The 13,923-nt window shown below is 29.4% G+C and overlaps 1 protein-coding gene across 2 annotated transcripts in view; it reads right to left on the bottom strand.

Annotated features, from left to right (window-relative positions):
• Positions 1-13,923, bottom strand: part of LOC107455626 (ubiquilin) — a 37,572-nt gene that overhangs the window by 3,657 nt on the left and 19,992 nt on the right. For both annotated transcript variants that reach the window (XM_016073255.4, XM_071183282.1), the window contains exons 10-13: positions 12,361-12,444; positions 10,692-10,804; positions 5,011-5,236; positions 2,002-2,110 (exon numbers count right to left, since the gene is read on the bottom strand). In XM_016073255.4, the coding sequence (XP_015928741.1) occupies positions 2,002-2,110; positions 5,011-5,236; positions 10,692-10,804; positions 12,361-12,444 (532 nt within the window). The remainder of the gene's footprint in view (positions 1-2,001; positions 2,111-5,010; positions 5,237-10,691; positions 10,805-12,360; positions 12,445-13,923) is intronic.

Genomic DNA, 13,923 nt, shown 5'->3' with positions numbered 1-13,923 from the left:
GATCTCCTTCATGCATAATCGGCACTTGGCTCTGAACTTCTTTTCGGGCGTCGATAAAATCCATTTATTATAAGCTTGATTATCCATCCATTGGGGATTAAAATAGCACTTCCCAGGCATAACTAGTCTAAACTACATAACACAAATACGAAGCCGTGCCTTTTGCGAATACGCTTTACAATAAAGTTTTGAAATGACGCAAACGTAAGGACGAGCGCGGATGGTAAAACGACAAATTTATTGAAAACTACAAGGTACATATTGTTACGAAATTCGAGAGCATTCCAGTTTCGATAAAAAAAAAAAGAAGAAGATCTAAGCATATGCGACAGAAGATGAAGTGGAGTCTCACCCCGAACGCATTGATTGTGTGCTGTGCTCCGCGCGCTTGGCAGACACCAAAACGCTAGGCAGGGTTAGAAACGGTGGCGTTAAAAACCACATGAGAGAGCTTGGGAACAAAACAGAAAGAACGAGAAAGATCCGCGGGTGTTTTATAAAAAGCGCCGCCGGCAGTATTGGACAAATTCAAGGACCTATCAAGTTTTTCAAGGACCTAAGACGTTTTTCAAGCACTTTCAAGGACCTAAATTTAGCAAAAAAAAATTCAAGGACTTTCAAGGACTCTCAAGGACCGTGGGAACCCCGACAGCTTACTGTGTTTAACCCAGAAATTTATCTTCATAGATTTTCAAAACTCTTAACGTAACTTAGTTCCTCAATGGATGACACTACAAATTGAAAAAACTAAAAACAATTTCAAAGTATCCGCCATTTACATCTATGTTGTGCAGTACGAAATTAAAATTAACAGATAAAACTGAAAACATTTTAGTTGAAATGATCTGATGATTGAAATGATCTGATATAATAGACAATATGGGTAGCCTATATTTGAGGGTGCCCATTGATTCTCGCCAAGATGTGATCGTGATTGATCGCCAAGCTAGGCGATATTGAAACCCAATCGTCATTCTGATTGGTTTAGATTTTAGCGTCATTTTTAAATGTTCAACGATAAAAGTAATTTCAGAGGTCCGTTAGTTCTACGTTGGATACTGGCTGGTAAGGTTACTTTTGTTTTTGGACAATAAGATGTGTATGTGGGCAGTCATAAAAAAGGACTTCAGAAAAAAATTTCACTGTTAGTCCGGTATTACAGACGCAATTTTCGATTCGTATTTCGCCAAATTTATGTGCAGATGGATGTACATAGATTGTATTAATGATAAATTTAGACATTATCTAACTGCTATTAGAGAATTCTGTGCACCTAAATCTGAGAATATTTAAGCTTAATGAAGAAGTGAGTTGTTTATTCCCTTTTCTTTCCGCGTCTACTCCATTAATTTTTACTTCGATTCAAAATGCTTTTATTAGGTTTATTAATTTGCTTAGATTGGGTTCATTGCAAGTTTTGACCGATATCTTGAAGTTTTCCACTGTTTTATTGAAATAGGCCAAATATAAGTCGCCAATTTCGCCAAGGAGCACCCTCAAGTATATTTTTCCCGACAATATTGTTTCACAGCTACTTAAATCAGTAGTGGAATCTATTGATAAGCTTCACACTTAGTTTTGAGAATAAATACCAAGTTACCTATCTAGCTTGAAGCAAATCATGCATTTCTTCCCCCACTGTTAAACTGGTTTTTCATATAAAAAATATTCAAAAGAATAAAGCTTATGAAGCCAATAATGACAGACATACAGTAGAATAGTAAACCTATATTAATAGATTTTTATTTTTAGAGACGGCTATTTTCTTAGCTTTATATCAGTTTTCATGTAATTTATTCTAATGAAATTGAAATGAATTGAAGTAGTAGGAAAGAAAACTCTATTAAGAAAATTATGAAAACTTCAATAAAAAAAAAACTTGCATACAGCAGAGATGATATTCAAAACATTTTTTAACAAGTGCTATGAGACTTAAAAAATAGTTTTCAAGCATACATATTGAAATTTTGGTAAAAAGTAAATTAATAATAGAAAAAGTACCTTGTAAATTAGCTTCACGGTTGACAAACCCCATATTAGCCAATTGTTCTAGTTGGGACCGATACCTTTCTTCTGGAGGTTGTTGTTGTTGCTGCTGCTGTTGTTGTTGCTGAAATAGAAAAGTTTAGAAAAATTACCACCTAATAATTTTTAGTTTAACTTAACTTTTTAATGTTAAACATAGGCATAAAAAAGTCTTAAGCTGCAATAATTTATATTTTAAACAGTCAGAGGCTAATTTTTTCATTTAACCCATGAAACAAGTTATCTAATATATAAATTTTGATTTAATTAATCTAAGATTAAAAAAATTAAATTTTTAGTTTTTTTACACATATCTTTTTATAAATACATATACTTTGTAAATAAATTACACACATAAATTTAGATAGTTCTCACAATTTTCGGTTAACAAGAGAAAAACTGGAATGGTTTAAAATATAATATATAGGAGTAAGTATATAGGAGTATATAGGATAATTAATATATAGTATATATAGTATAGTAATATAGTATATAGGAGTAGTATAATATATAAGTCATAAAATATAGGAGTCTTTGATTTAAAACAGGAGACTTAGCAGGTATGTATTAATATTTTTATGACAACACAAATTTTAATGATAAATGCTTTATATATATATTACAAACATTAATGACAGACTGCTGTCACACATTTTTCTCTCAATACTAGTGGCTTCCCATCTCCCCTTTATCACAATATGTCATACCCTTACCCCCCCCCCTTGTCACAAGTCACATTAAATTATATAAGAATATTAAAGAAGTTCAAAAACAAAACGCACCCAATAGATCAAGTTTGAAATTTTATTTTTAAACTTCAATTCTACTTTTTGATGAAATTTGTGAACATTTTGAGGAAATTAGATATGCACTATTAATTTTGGGGGGAAAATATAAAAATAATAATTTTAAACTACTTCATCTGCTGATTTTAACTCATTTATTTTAATCAAATTGTAGAATGCCACACTTTTTGTTACCCTCCACTCGAATGACATTTTTTGATAACTCCTAGACTAATAGGAAATTTTGGCTTTTTGCAAACTGCTAACATCATTTGTTAAATTTCATGCTGTGAGCCTTGTAGGCACATCAAAGCAACTTTGAGAGTTTACAAATAGCTGGATTTTTCCAATTAGCCTAAAAGCCAGTAGCAGACACCATCCAGCACGGCGGGAGCATTGCAGATAATAGCAGCATTTACGTTTTTCTTTTTATTTCTAATAAGCAAAGAAACAAATAAGAAATTGCTGAAACTCATTTTCAAAACATCTCTACTCTTTCTTCTAACAAAATGCAGAAAGCAGAATTAAGAGAACACTGCCAAGAACAAGTACTGTTTAGTCTATTTTAACGCTCACAGCATTAGCCAAAGAAAATAGTTATCTAGACACTTTTCTTGAAATCTATCGTGAGGCACTTATGTTGCTTTTTTTCAATTGCACAGCAGAATAGGTGGATCAATATCTTCTACAACATTTTCCATCTTGTAAAACTTAATTGAAAAATCACTAATTTTAATTATAACTGTGCAGTGTATATGAACAGCAATGTAAATACAACTCATATTTAAGCACTATTTCCTTAAATCTAATCATTTTTATAATCCTGGAGAAAAAAATTAATAACAGTCTTTAAAATTTTTTACTTATAAATACAATGGGAGAAAAAATTATCAAAGTTTCACATTTTTGAATACAATAAAAACTCTTGAAAAATATATTGCTGTACATTTTTCTTAGTGCAATTTTTTACAATTATTTGCCTGTAACAATTTTTTCATCGAAAAAGAAAGATCTTTTCACACAGGTAAAAGGTAAATTTTATTACTATATTTATCACCTGGATAAAATTAAATGATAGTTTTCTACAGTTTTTACAATCTACTGCATTTGATGTATCAAAGTAGACAATGTTATTGATCTACCTTTTATTTTATTTAGTGGAGAGCCCTGTGGATATATATATNCTTAAGTTTGATATTATCTATATATATTATAGGCATATCAGATGCACAAAAACTTTATTTGTCCCCACTGCAATACGCCCTAACTATGCCTTGTCCTTGCTTGCATTAGCAATGTTTGGTACTTACATTTGAATGTGTATGGCAAGCCTTTCGTAATCATTCATATTAGCTCAAGTATAAGCATGCACTTAAACCTTAAACTAAAGAACAATTTCTTAACATGAGTGAATTGCTTTTCTCATAAAAAAATTTTTTTTTATATATATGCAGATTTTATTAAGTTGCTGAGGAGAAACACATTATTCTAAATTAACCTAAAGGGATAGTTGGACCATTCTTATTCATATTTATAAAAAAAAGTAAAATATAAGATAAAAACAAATGTAATGAAAAGTAGTGGGGTCGGACGTATAAAATAATTATTAATTTACAATTAAAATAATAATTTTAAAAAAAATCCAAATGAACTATACAGATCAGATTTAGAGACTTGCTTTAAACAGAAAAGATGATTTTACTGTATTAAATCTTATTGGAAACAGTATGATTATGTATTTTGATGTCAGACGTAAAATATCAAAAGTACATCTTAGGAATTGTTTTGTAAATGCACATGTTTCTAAACATTTGTGCAAGATGACCAGTTTTGATACAGTTAAATTATTTATTCTATTTTTATTATTAGAGTGAATTTTTCAAAAAGCTGTACTCGTTAGAGATTCACTTTACATGGTTAAAAATTGCAAATGATTTAGCCCTTCATTTAACACCCTATAGCTTATGGAAAATTGAAATTTATAAACTTAAAGCTAATATTTCTAAAACTTCTTTTTTTTTTATCTTGAAAACAAAACCTACTTTGCTAAAAAATATTAAATTTAAAATTTTGGTCATCTGGTTAATTTTTCTGTAGAATTGCCCAAAAGTGGTTTTGTCAAACAAGCAATCTAGTTAAATCAAGGCTTGTAATAAATTAATTTGATTGTATATGAATAAAACTTTAGTAAAATATTTACTTGGTCATTTATTGCCATAGTAGATAGCATATTTGCCATTAGCTGAGTAAAGGCTTCCTGGTTATTCATACTTAGTGGATCTATATTAGGAGGAGTTGCGGCAGAATTGGTAGTAGTAGTAGTTGAAGATGTACTATTTGTAGTAGTTGATACAGGGGATGTTGTAGGTGTAGCAGGAGTAGCACCTGTTGTAGTGGTAGGAGTTCCAGGAGGGAAACTACCTTGCCTGTAAAATATTTAAAAAGAGTTATATGAGAATGATTTTGATATGTGTTTAATTCTAACCAATCAAATTATTTTATTTATATTACTGGAGATATGCATTCGAACCATCTAAGTTTCCTGTTCGGGGGGAAATTTATATTATTCACTCTTTTTCAGATTAAGAATGGTTTTTTAGCTTTGGTTCCTTTTTTCTAACTTCAGTTTAATGTAATTTTATGAATTTCTACCATTTTTGGTTGCGGGTGAAGCACTTGATTTAGATGTATCGAATATTAATGTTTCTATTCATTCAGTTCTGTTTTGGGCATAATAAATTGGTAGTTGCTTAAGATAGGATAATTTATATTGTTTTTTTTTCCTCATAGATATTTGTAATAAATTTTATATCCTGATATATAATCATCAATTACACATCGCGATACAGTGGTTTCATGAGATAACATATTAGAATATAATTCATTTTGAAACAAAACTACACGATCAGAAATCTTAAAATAAATAAATCTGTAACAAAAGAAAATGTTCAAGCACAAAAATAATTTTTAGAATATCAATACCATTGTATTTTACTTCAGATTGAAGTTCAAAAGTAAAAACATGCAAGGTTTGCCTGATTTTTAATATTTTTTTTAATTGAAAAAGACTTAATCAGGGGTGATTGTGACATGAAGTAAAAAACCCTGAAAACTTTATATGCAAAAACTCANCATAAAGAAAGAAAAGGTTATTCTGAAGATGTTCTATATCATGTTAACAAGTACAAGTCAAGGATATTAGTAAATTTTAAGCTGAATTAACACAAATGTAACGTAAATATATACAAGAATCCTATGTATTTCTAAATAGTTACATGTTTACAATCCCCTTGACACAACTACATTTCAATTGTAACAAAAATATGCATATAATTTTTAATCATTTATAAAACTGTTCATAAATTTCATTAAATGGATTAATTATATTATGCAATCAAACTGACAGATAATTTAAAGTTTAAAATTAATTTAAAAAAATTTAAATATTTTATTCAAAATAAAAAACATCAAATTTCTAAATTAATATCTATCTCTTAAAGAAAGATTAAAGTTTTGTTTGTTTAGTCTTAGACAAATGTTCTTTCTGAGAGTCAAGAGCCAATTTTCTTTTTCTGTCTTCTTTTTGAGAATCACAGTGCTTTTTACTTTGAACTGGAGAAGATTTAGCAGTGCAGGAAAGTGGAGAATCCACATGGCTCTCAGATACATGAATAGTAGCATTAGGGAGAGTTTTTGCAAGAGACTGCTGGTAATTCGACCAACTGTAGATCAAATTATGATTCATGAACCACAAATGCACATGAACCACAAATTCACGGTTTAGTGGTTCATGTGCAGGATCTTTAGAGCCAAAAACCTCACAAGTACTGGCATTAAGAGAGGAAAGATAATATTTTGTTGTTTGAATAGAATCTATGGATTCAATATTAAGAGAAGTTCTATTTTCAGACATGATGTCACCCATCAAATTAAAGGTACTCTCAACTGATGGTCCGTGAAAACATGTTAAAAGAGCTTTAATCATCTTTGAAAGAATAGGATATTTTTTTTACATTGCCTTCTTTAAGTTCAATCACTTTTGACCAATACTCCATCATAGACTGGCTTTCAAAAAAAGCCAAAGAATCATCAGTCTGATACTGCCTTAGTTCTAAGTCCAGCTTAAGTAGTTCTTGCTTTGAAATAACATTTGGCAAAAATTCTGCCAGCTTCATCAGTGCCAGAAAAGTTGTAGTTTCTCCCCTCAGAACAGGAATGAGAGCAGATAATTTAATTAACAAATGATTGCTCAACGGTAACTTCTTCTGCATATAAGATGCACAGTTAGAGTAACTTTTTTTCAACACCTTTAAGAAGTCCTGAATAGTAGAATTTTTTTTCTTACTGGTATCTGCAGCATTCATTCCAGAGAAAATGAGTCTGTCAGGCAAATAATTTTTAGAATCTGTGGGGTCGATTTTAAAGACATCCTGATAACATTTAATGTTGCACAAGAGCTCATGCTTTAAAAAAAAGGCAAAGAACTGCTTAGTCAGATTAAACATTTGAACATGTAGTTCATGTAAAAGGCATTCATTTGATTGAAATAATTTAACATATTTGTTAAAATGGGGCAAAACAGCTTGATAAATACCAATTTGTAATAATGTCTTTCTCTGCTCAACAAAAAGTCTTTGAATAATTCTTTTTTTCCTATTTCTTCCATCATCAGTGAGATGCTTCTTTTCCAGTTGTAATTGAATATCTTGAAGACTTTCAATTTCTTCATTAGAAAGTTGTCTTTTAGAAAAAAAACTTCCTTGATATCATTTTCATACAATTTTTTGTCCAATCCAACCCACGAAAAATAAAATATTAAAAGAGCATCCCATAAATATTGTAGACGTTCAAGCACTTGAAGCATATAGAGCCATCTGTGGTCAGGTCTATTTAAAGGTTTCAGTAACTTCAACTGAAGAACTGAACAAATTTGGAAAAATAATTCCCTTTTATCAGCACTCTTAAGATCAAAATATATGTTGTCACATAAAATGTCCAAATGCTTCAAAAATGGCCCTGTAAATTGTTTTGAGCAATTGTTTGCATTATGGCATGTTTCTCCATCTATGTCCAACAAATGTGGAGCATTGATGGATCTAATTTTAGTTTCAACACCATTTTTTTCCCCACGCATTGTATTGCAGGAATCCATTAATACACTTATTAAATTTGAAAATGGCACTCCATTTTCCCTGAAAATTGAAACAATAGAATTATAAATGCATTCTGCATTACAAGCAGGCAATTTAATTGAAGCTAAATGTCACAAAATTACTTTGTGCTGGTCCTCAGCAAAGTATCTAACAAGTACAGCTAAAATACTCTCAGAGGCTCTATTAGTGCTTTCATCAATGTTGAGAGAAAAAAAAGAATTCTTTAAAACTTCATACTGATTTTCTTTCATTGTTTTCGCAAGTCCATATTTTAGCTTATATAATGCTGTTGTTCTACTGATGTCTAATGAATTTAAGGCCATGGTATCACGTGATAACGTTTTAGTTAACTCCACAATTTGTGGAGCTAAAGAAAAAGGAATTGAATGTTCAGCCAAAAATGATAGAATAAGAGCTTCAGCCTTAGATTTTCGAGTGACCAAATCGACGGTACGTGATTCATCAGTATGAGTCAGATTTTCTGATCCAGGATAAAGGGAATTTAAAATCTGGGAATTTTTAACAGATTGACGACATTTCTTATGCACAACTGTTCCAGAATGATTCATCAAGGATTTAAACCCTTCATTGTGATATTTGATTGATGTATTGCACGCAATACAGAAACATGTACCTGGTGTATCAATCTTGCGGCACCACACGTTGATTTCTTCTTCCAAAATGTCTTTTTTAATTAACCATTCAAAACAAAACTTATTCTTGCAGTCTTTTTCTAGATCGCTAATGTCATCTTTTTCTGTTAAGAACTTCATGCTTACTTAAAAAATTCGATTAACGAAATTACTTTAAAAATGCATGCCGAATATTCAACACAAAACGTGCACAAGAAAAATCTTTCGGCTGTGAAAATTCTAACACGTGCTGACAAGTAGTGCAGCGCGCAACTAAAATCTACAACCCTACACCTACAGCCTCTGCTTTTAATTCCAAAAAATTCGCCAAGCAGTAAAGATTTTCTTTTCCCAATCCCTCCCCACAACAGCGTCACGCATTCTCCTTCCCCCCAATCCGCCCTCCAGCGTCATGCCTTTCCCAACACAAGCAAAAGGAGAAGAAACGAATTCTTCCCTCTCTCACACTCTTCACCCCCTTCCCCCGCCTTCCACTACTGCTCCTAGCCTCGGACCAGCGTAGTACGAATCCTTGCCTGAGGGTTGCTACAAAAGAGCGTTTATCGCTATTTTGCGAACTTTCTATTCAATTTGTGATTTTTGACGAAACTGAAAGGAAAAGCTCCCGATTTTATACCCGGAACGATAATACGAAAAACCCGGAATTCCGGGGTACCCCCGGACCACAATAACACTTAATACTTAAATGTTTAAAAATAATTCTACAATTCCATCAAAATATTTCACTAACATGCATTGTAAGAATTTTTTTAAAAATGAAAAAAAAAAAAAAAGACTGGTAAAAAGCAAAAGCAATAGTACACTTAAGTAAAACAAAGTTTTGAACTATTTGAGAAAAAAATACTTTTGAAGCATACATGGACATTTTTCACTTATTTAAAATAATAAAATTGTAAAGACTAATGGTTGAATTCCCTTCATAATATCTGTAAACAATTATTTCTTTTTAATTTTTTTTTTTGTATTAGTGAAATTAAAATGGAGTTAAGATTTATTAGTTTAAAAATATACTGAATATTTACAAAATGAATTTTAAGACACATTTTACAAGCATTATAAGAAAATCTTTAAAAATAATAAATCGCATTAGTACAATTGTTAAATTAATAAAAAAACACCATTTTTAAAGTGTCAAAAGATTTGGTAACTTGTTATTTAATTAAAAATGATTTTGCGTTTTAACTAATAGCCAAATTCATAAAAATTAAAGCGAACTTTGGTTACATTTCTTTTTGAAAGTAAAAGCAGCTTAAGTTCCATAGGATGAAAAATTTCAAGTTTTTTTTAATTATTTAAATTTATGCTTTCTACACATACACTTCCAATTTGAAAAAAAAGAATTGCTAATAACTTAGAAACCATTTTAAGCACATAAAAAAATTTAAAATTTAAAAAATTATTGTAAAAAATGGTATGTTGCATTCCTACAACATTATGCAAAATGACAAAAAATGGTTGTTGCCTTTCTGGAACATTGTGAAAAATTATAAAGATTCAAAGATTTGAATCAAATTCAATCATTTCAATTTCTATTTCAGTATGATGCCTGAAATAAACTTCGTAATTTTGTAAGCAACAAATTGAAATTCAATTCCAAAAATATCACTTTAGTAGCACCATATAGTAGAAAAAATAAAACAAGGTATGTTAAGAGCATTGTTACAGAATTAAAATAATCGCTAAAATTGTCTTCGAAAACTCTTGTGAAAATACAGGTTATTTGCTTTTGTTGTAGATATGTAACATGGTGACAAAACAGTTAAGTATTCCCTCATATGGTAAAAAATTTCAAAATGTTGAACCAGTAATCAAAAGCAAATATTTTAGATTGAGCATTCAATCAATGGATTCCTTTTCTTGCAGTTCAGAAGGATTGATTTGACAGACCTTCAAAGATCTTGCTAAAACCAAGGTTAAGATTCATAATTATTTTAAAATTTAATATAAATTAATTTGTAACTAATAATTACATTAATGAACAATGCCAGAGTATATAAAATACTAAAGCAAATATAATATACAGATCAGTGTCAAGATCAGCTAGGACTGATCCAACTAAGATAAAATTAAATTACCTGAAAACATTAGGCGCTAGCTGCTGCAGCTGTGCCATACCTTGATGAATTTGCATTATTGCTTGAACAGCGGCAGGATTTGATAGAAGATTTTGATATTCAGGATTCTGTATCTATAATAGAAATAGCAGTAAAACAATTAAATTAAATGCAAAAGTCTGAAGGCCTTTGTTTAAGTCATTTTCTAAAGAGTAAATTAAAATACTTATTTTCATAATGAATTATATACTTTAATTTTGAAGCTATCTATAATTACATCCAAGTAAATAAATTTGAAAAAAAAAATTAGGAGGAAACTATTGGCTATTGCACTTGAAAGCAAATAAAAAAAAATCAATATTTTACCAGAAAAAACAATATTTTTTTTTAATGATTAGAATTATTGTAATTCTTAATTATAAAAATTTAAAAAAAAAAAAAAAAAAAAAGAGAGAGAGAGAGAGAGAAAACAGATATGCTTAAGTCGTTGAATGCCATGCTAATTTTACATGGCTTGTCAGCCTGACCAAAATGTTTTTTGTGTGTTCCATATTGCATTAATTTCTTCAAACCATTTTAGCAGCGAAAATATAAAAAATTAAAAGCATTAAAAATTTACTCGAATTATGTGTTTCTAACAATCTTGGCTTCGCCGGTCATAAGTGACCCCTGTGGCGCTACGAACAAACTCAGTGCCAGTCACCGGTGACTCCCACAGCATTCAATGTTTTAACTAAAGTGATAGATTTTCCTAGTTGAAGAGCTATTTTTCAGTTAAAGTAAATGTTATTTTTATTATTCAATGGCATAACATTTAATTGTTGTTTTACAAAGCGTTATTTTTTAAACATGAATATAGGCTTTAAGGTATTTAATTGAGAAAATATTTATTAACCATAGTTTAAAAGTATGAGAAAGAACACCTTAAGTTTGTTGTTAAACTACAAACTAGAAGGTATTTAAAATAAAAATAATGATGAATAGAAAAAAATTTACTAGATAGGGTGCGTAGCGAAATTATTCAACAAAAAATAAGCACTTTTCAAGCACTTAAAAAATATTTTTAAGCACTTTAAAAAAATATAATTAGGCAGGTTTGTAAAGTTTGACAATTAACTTCTTTGAACCGCCTCGTCAAAAAAAAAAAAAAATTGGCATTGTTTTTGACAATTGTCAAAAATTATGAAATTTTGAATCATGTAAAACGAATGGTGTTTTCAGAGGCTACGGACTGACAATACACAGAAATAGATTGGGGTTGAATTAATTGTGAAGACGTTGAATAGAACAATGTGAACTGTGTCTTTTTGCATAATTCGAAGCAAAAATCCAACATAGCAAAAGAAAAATCTCATTTTAAAAAAGGGAAAATTAAGCACTTTATAAGAACACCCAATGAAAAAAGCACCTCTAAGGGCTTTTAAAAAACGAAAATAAGCACCTTTAAGCACTTTTTAAAAACTCTACGCACCCTGCTAGAAAATACGAGAGCATTAATCCTTCAACTTCACGAAGTTTAGAGCAGGATGTGGTTTGTTTGTAAATGAATAAGCTATAAAAATGTATCTCTTTCAGTATGAATTACTAGAAGCACTAATGATAATACATTTATAAATAAATTTGAAAAATTTAAACTTGCTAAGTAACTTTAAAAAAAAAATCTTTAAATTTTTTTTTACTGAATACTCACTTGAGACATCATCTGCGGTAACATATTACGCATTTGCTGTTGTAATTCAGGATTACTAGAAAGAAGAGGATTACTTGATATCATCTGTAAAATATAGAATAAAAAAGTGTTAAACAAATTTAAAAAAAAAAAAAAAAAAAACTCTTAGTAGCATATTACATTAGACAAGTATTAAAATTTACATTAGTAGGAATCTAAAACCTATCAATACACTAAGAATATACATAGTAAGTACACTTCAACAAAGTATGATAATGAATTAAAGAGGAAAAGGACAATGAATCAAAGAGGATGCATTGAAATTATTGAATTGAACATTTAGAAAAGTACTTAACAATGTAAAATTAATGGATATTAATGTAAAATTAAGATTTTAATATACAAATGTTCCAAAAATTAATAATAGAAAATATGACATTTCAATAAGGATGTTCAGACTATAATTCTTTTTTTTTTCTTTCTGAAACTGTAGGGCATGCAAGGAAATATGAAAAACACAGAGGTTAAATAATATCTAAGTGGAGATGTTTATTGATTTGTGACATGCATTTACTAATCTACCTTCTATTTATGAAAAAAAAAAATTTAAAAAAACTCAAATGACAATCTTACATAATCAAATAATCAGCTTAGTTGTACAAAATAGGCATATTATATTTAACTTAGGAAAGAAATAATATATAACAAGTCGGATTCAGAATTAAATTTTAGGAATAAAACTTATTGATCTTGAAACTGGAAATTTTAATCATTAACTAACTTAAAATATTTATTTATAATCATAACAATATTTTCCACAACAAACAGTCCTAGACAATGAATAAAAATCATTATTATCTGAATATCTTTTAATCTAATAATTGATTTCATGTGTAATCTACAACAAGACACAAGATTTCATAGCGTAGGTAACAGACAAAGTTTACTAATCAGGCAATGAGTAAGTATTTTTATTTATTTATTTTACATGAAGTGATACACTTTTTCTTTTGAAAGATTTGGATTTTTGATGTAATAGACAGAGCCTCAAATTTGGAAGTTACGGTTTCAAATATCTTTATCAAGACTAGTCAGAAAATAAGAAAGAAAAATATAAAACTAATTGAGGTAAGCAAACAATATTTGTGCTTAATTATAGAATTGATTTACCCCAAAGCTTTCTTGAAAAAGATTATCAATCAATTAATTTCATAATAATAGAATTTTGAATTCACGATATACAATTTCTTACACTCTTTTAAACTATTTGATTTTAAATATCTAGAACTCCATAAAATGTAACAAAAATAATAGTTTCTAAGAAAAAATTTCAAAAAATATTCTACTATGAAATTTTAACATTTTTACAGTTTAATAGAATTCATCTGAATAAATCTTTGTATCCAACAAACTAATTCTTAACCTAAGTTCTCCCTAGGAATAAAAAAGGGCTAGGTACTTCCTCTCAGAAAAGGGCTCCTTGAGTTTTGAAAGGGCACTCAATTAGCATAAATATTTATCAAAATGTGTAATATTATGTAATAACTGAATTTTATTGTCAACAATTTTTAAATTATCCTCTCA

The sequence above is a fragment of the Parasteatoda tepidariorum genome, chromosome 7 (assembly GCF_043381705.1).
Source record: "Parasteatoda tepidariorum isolate YZ-2023 chromosome 7, CAS_Ptep_4.0, whole genome shotgun sequence".
Lineage (NCBI taxonomy): Eukaryota > Metazoa > Arthropoda > Arachnida > Araneae > Theridiidae > Parasteatoda > Parasteatoda tepidariorum.
The sequence above is the reverse complement of the archived record's forward strand: the minus strand, read 5'-3'. Positions and strand labels throughout refer to the sequence as shown.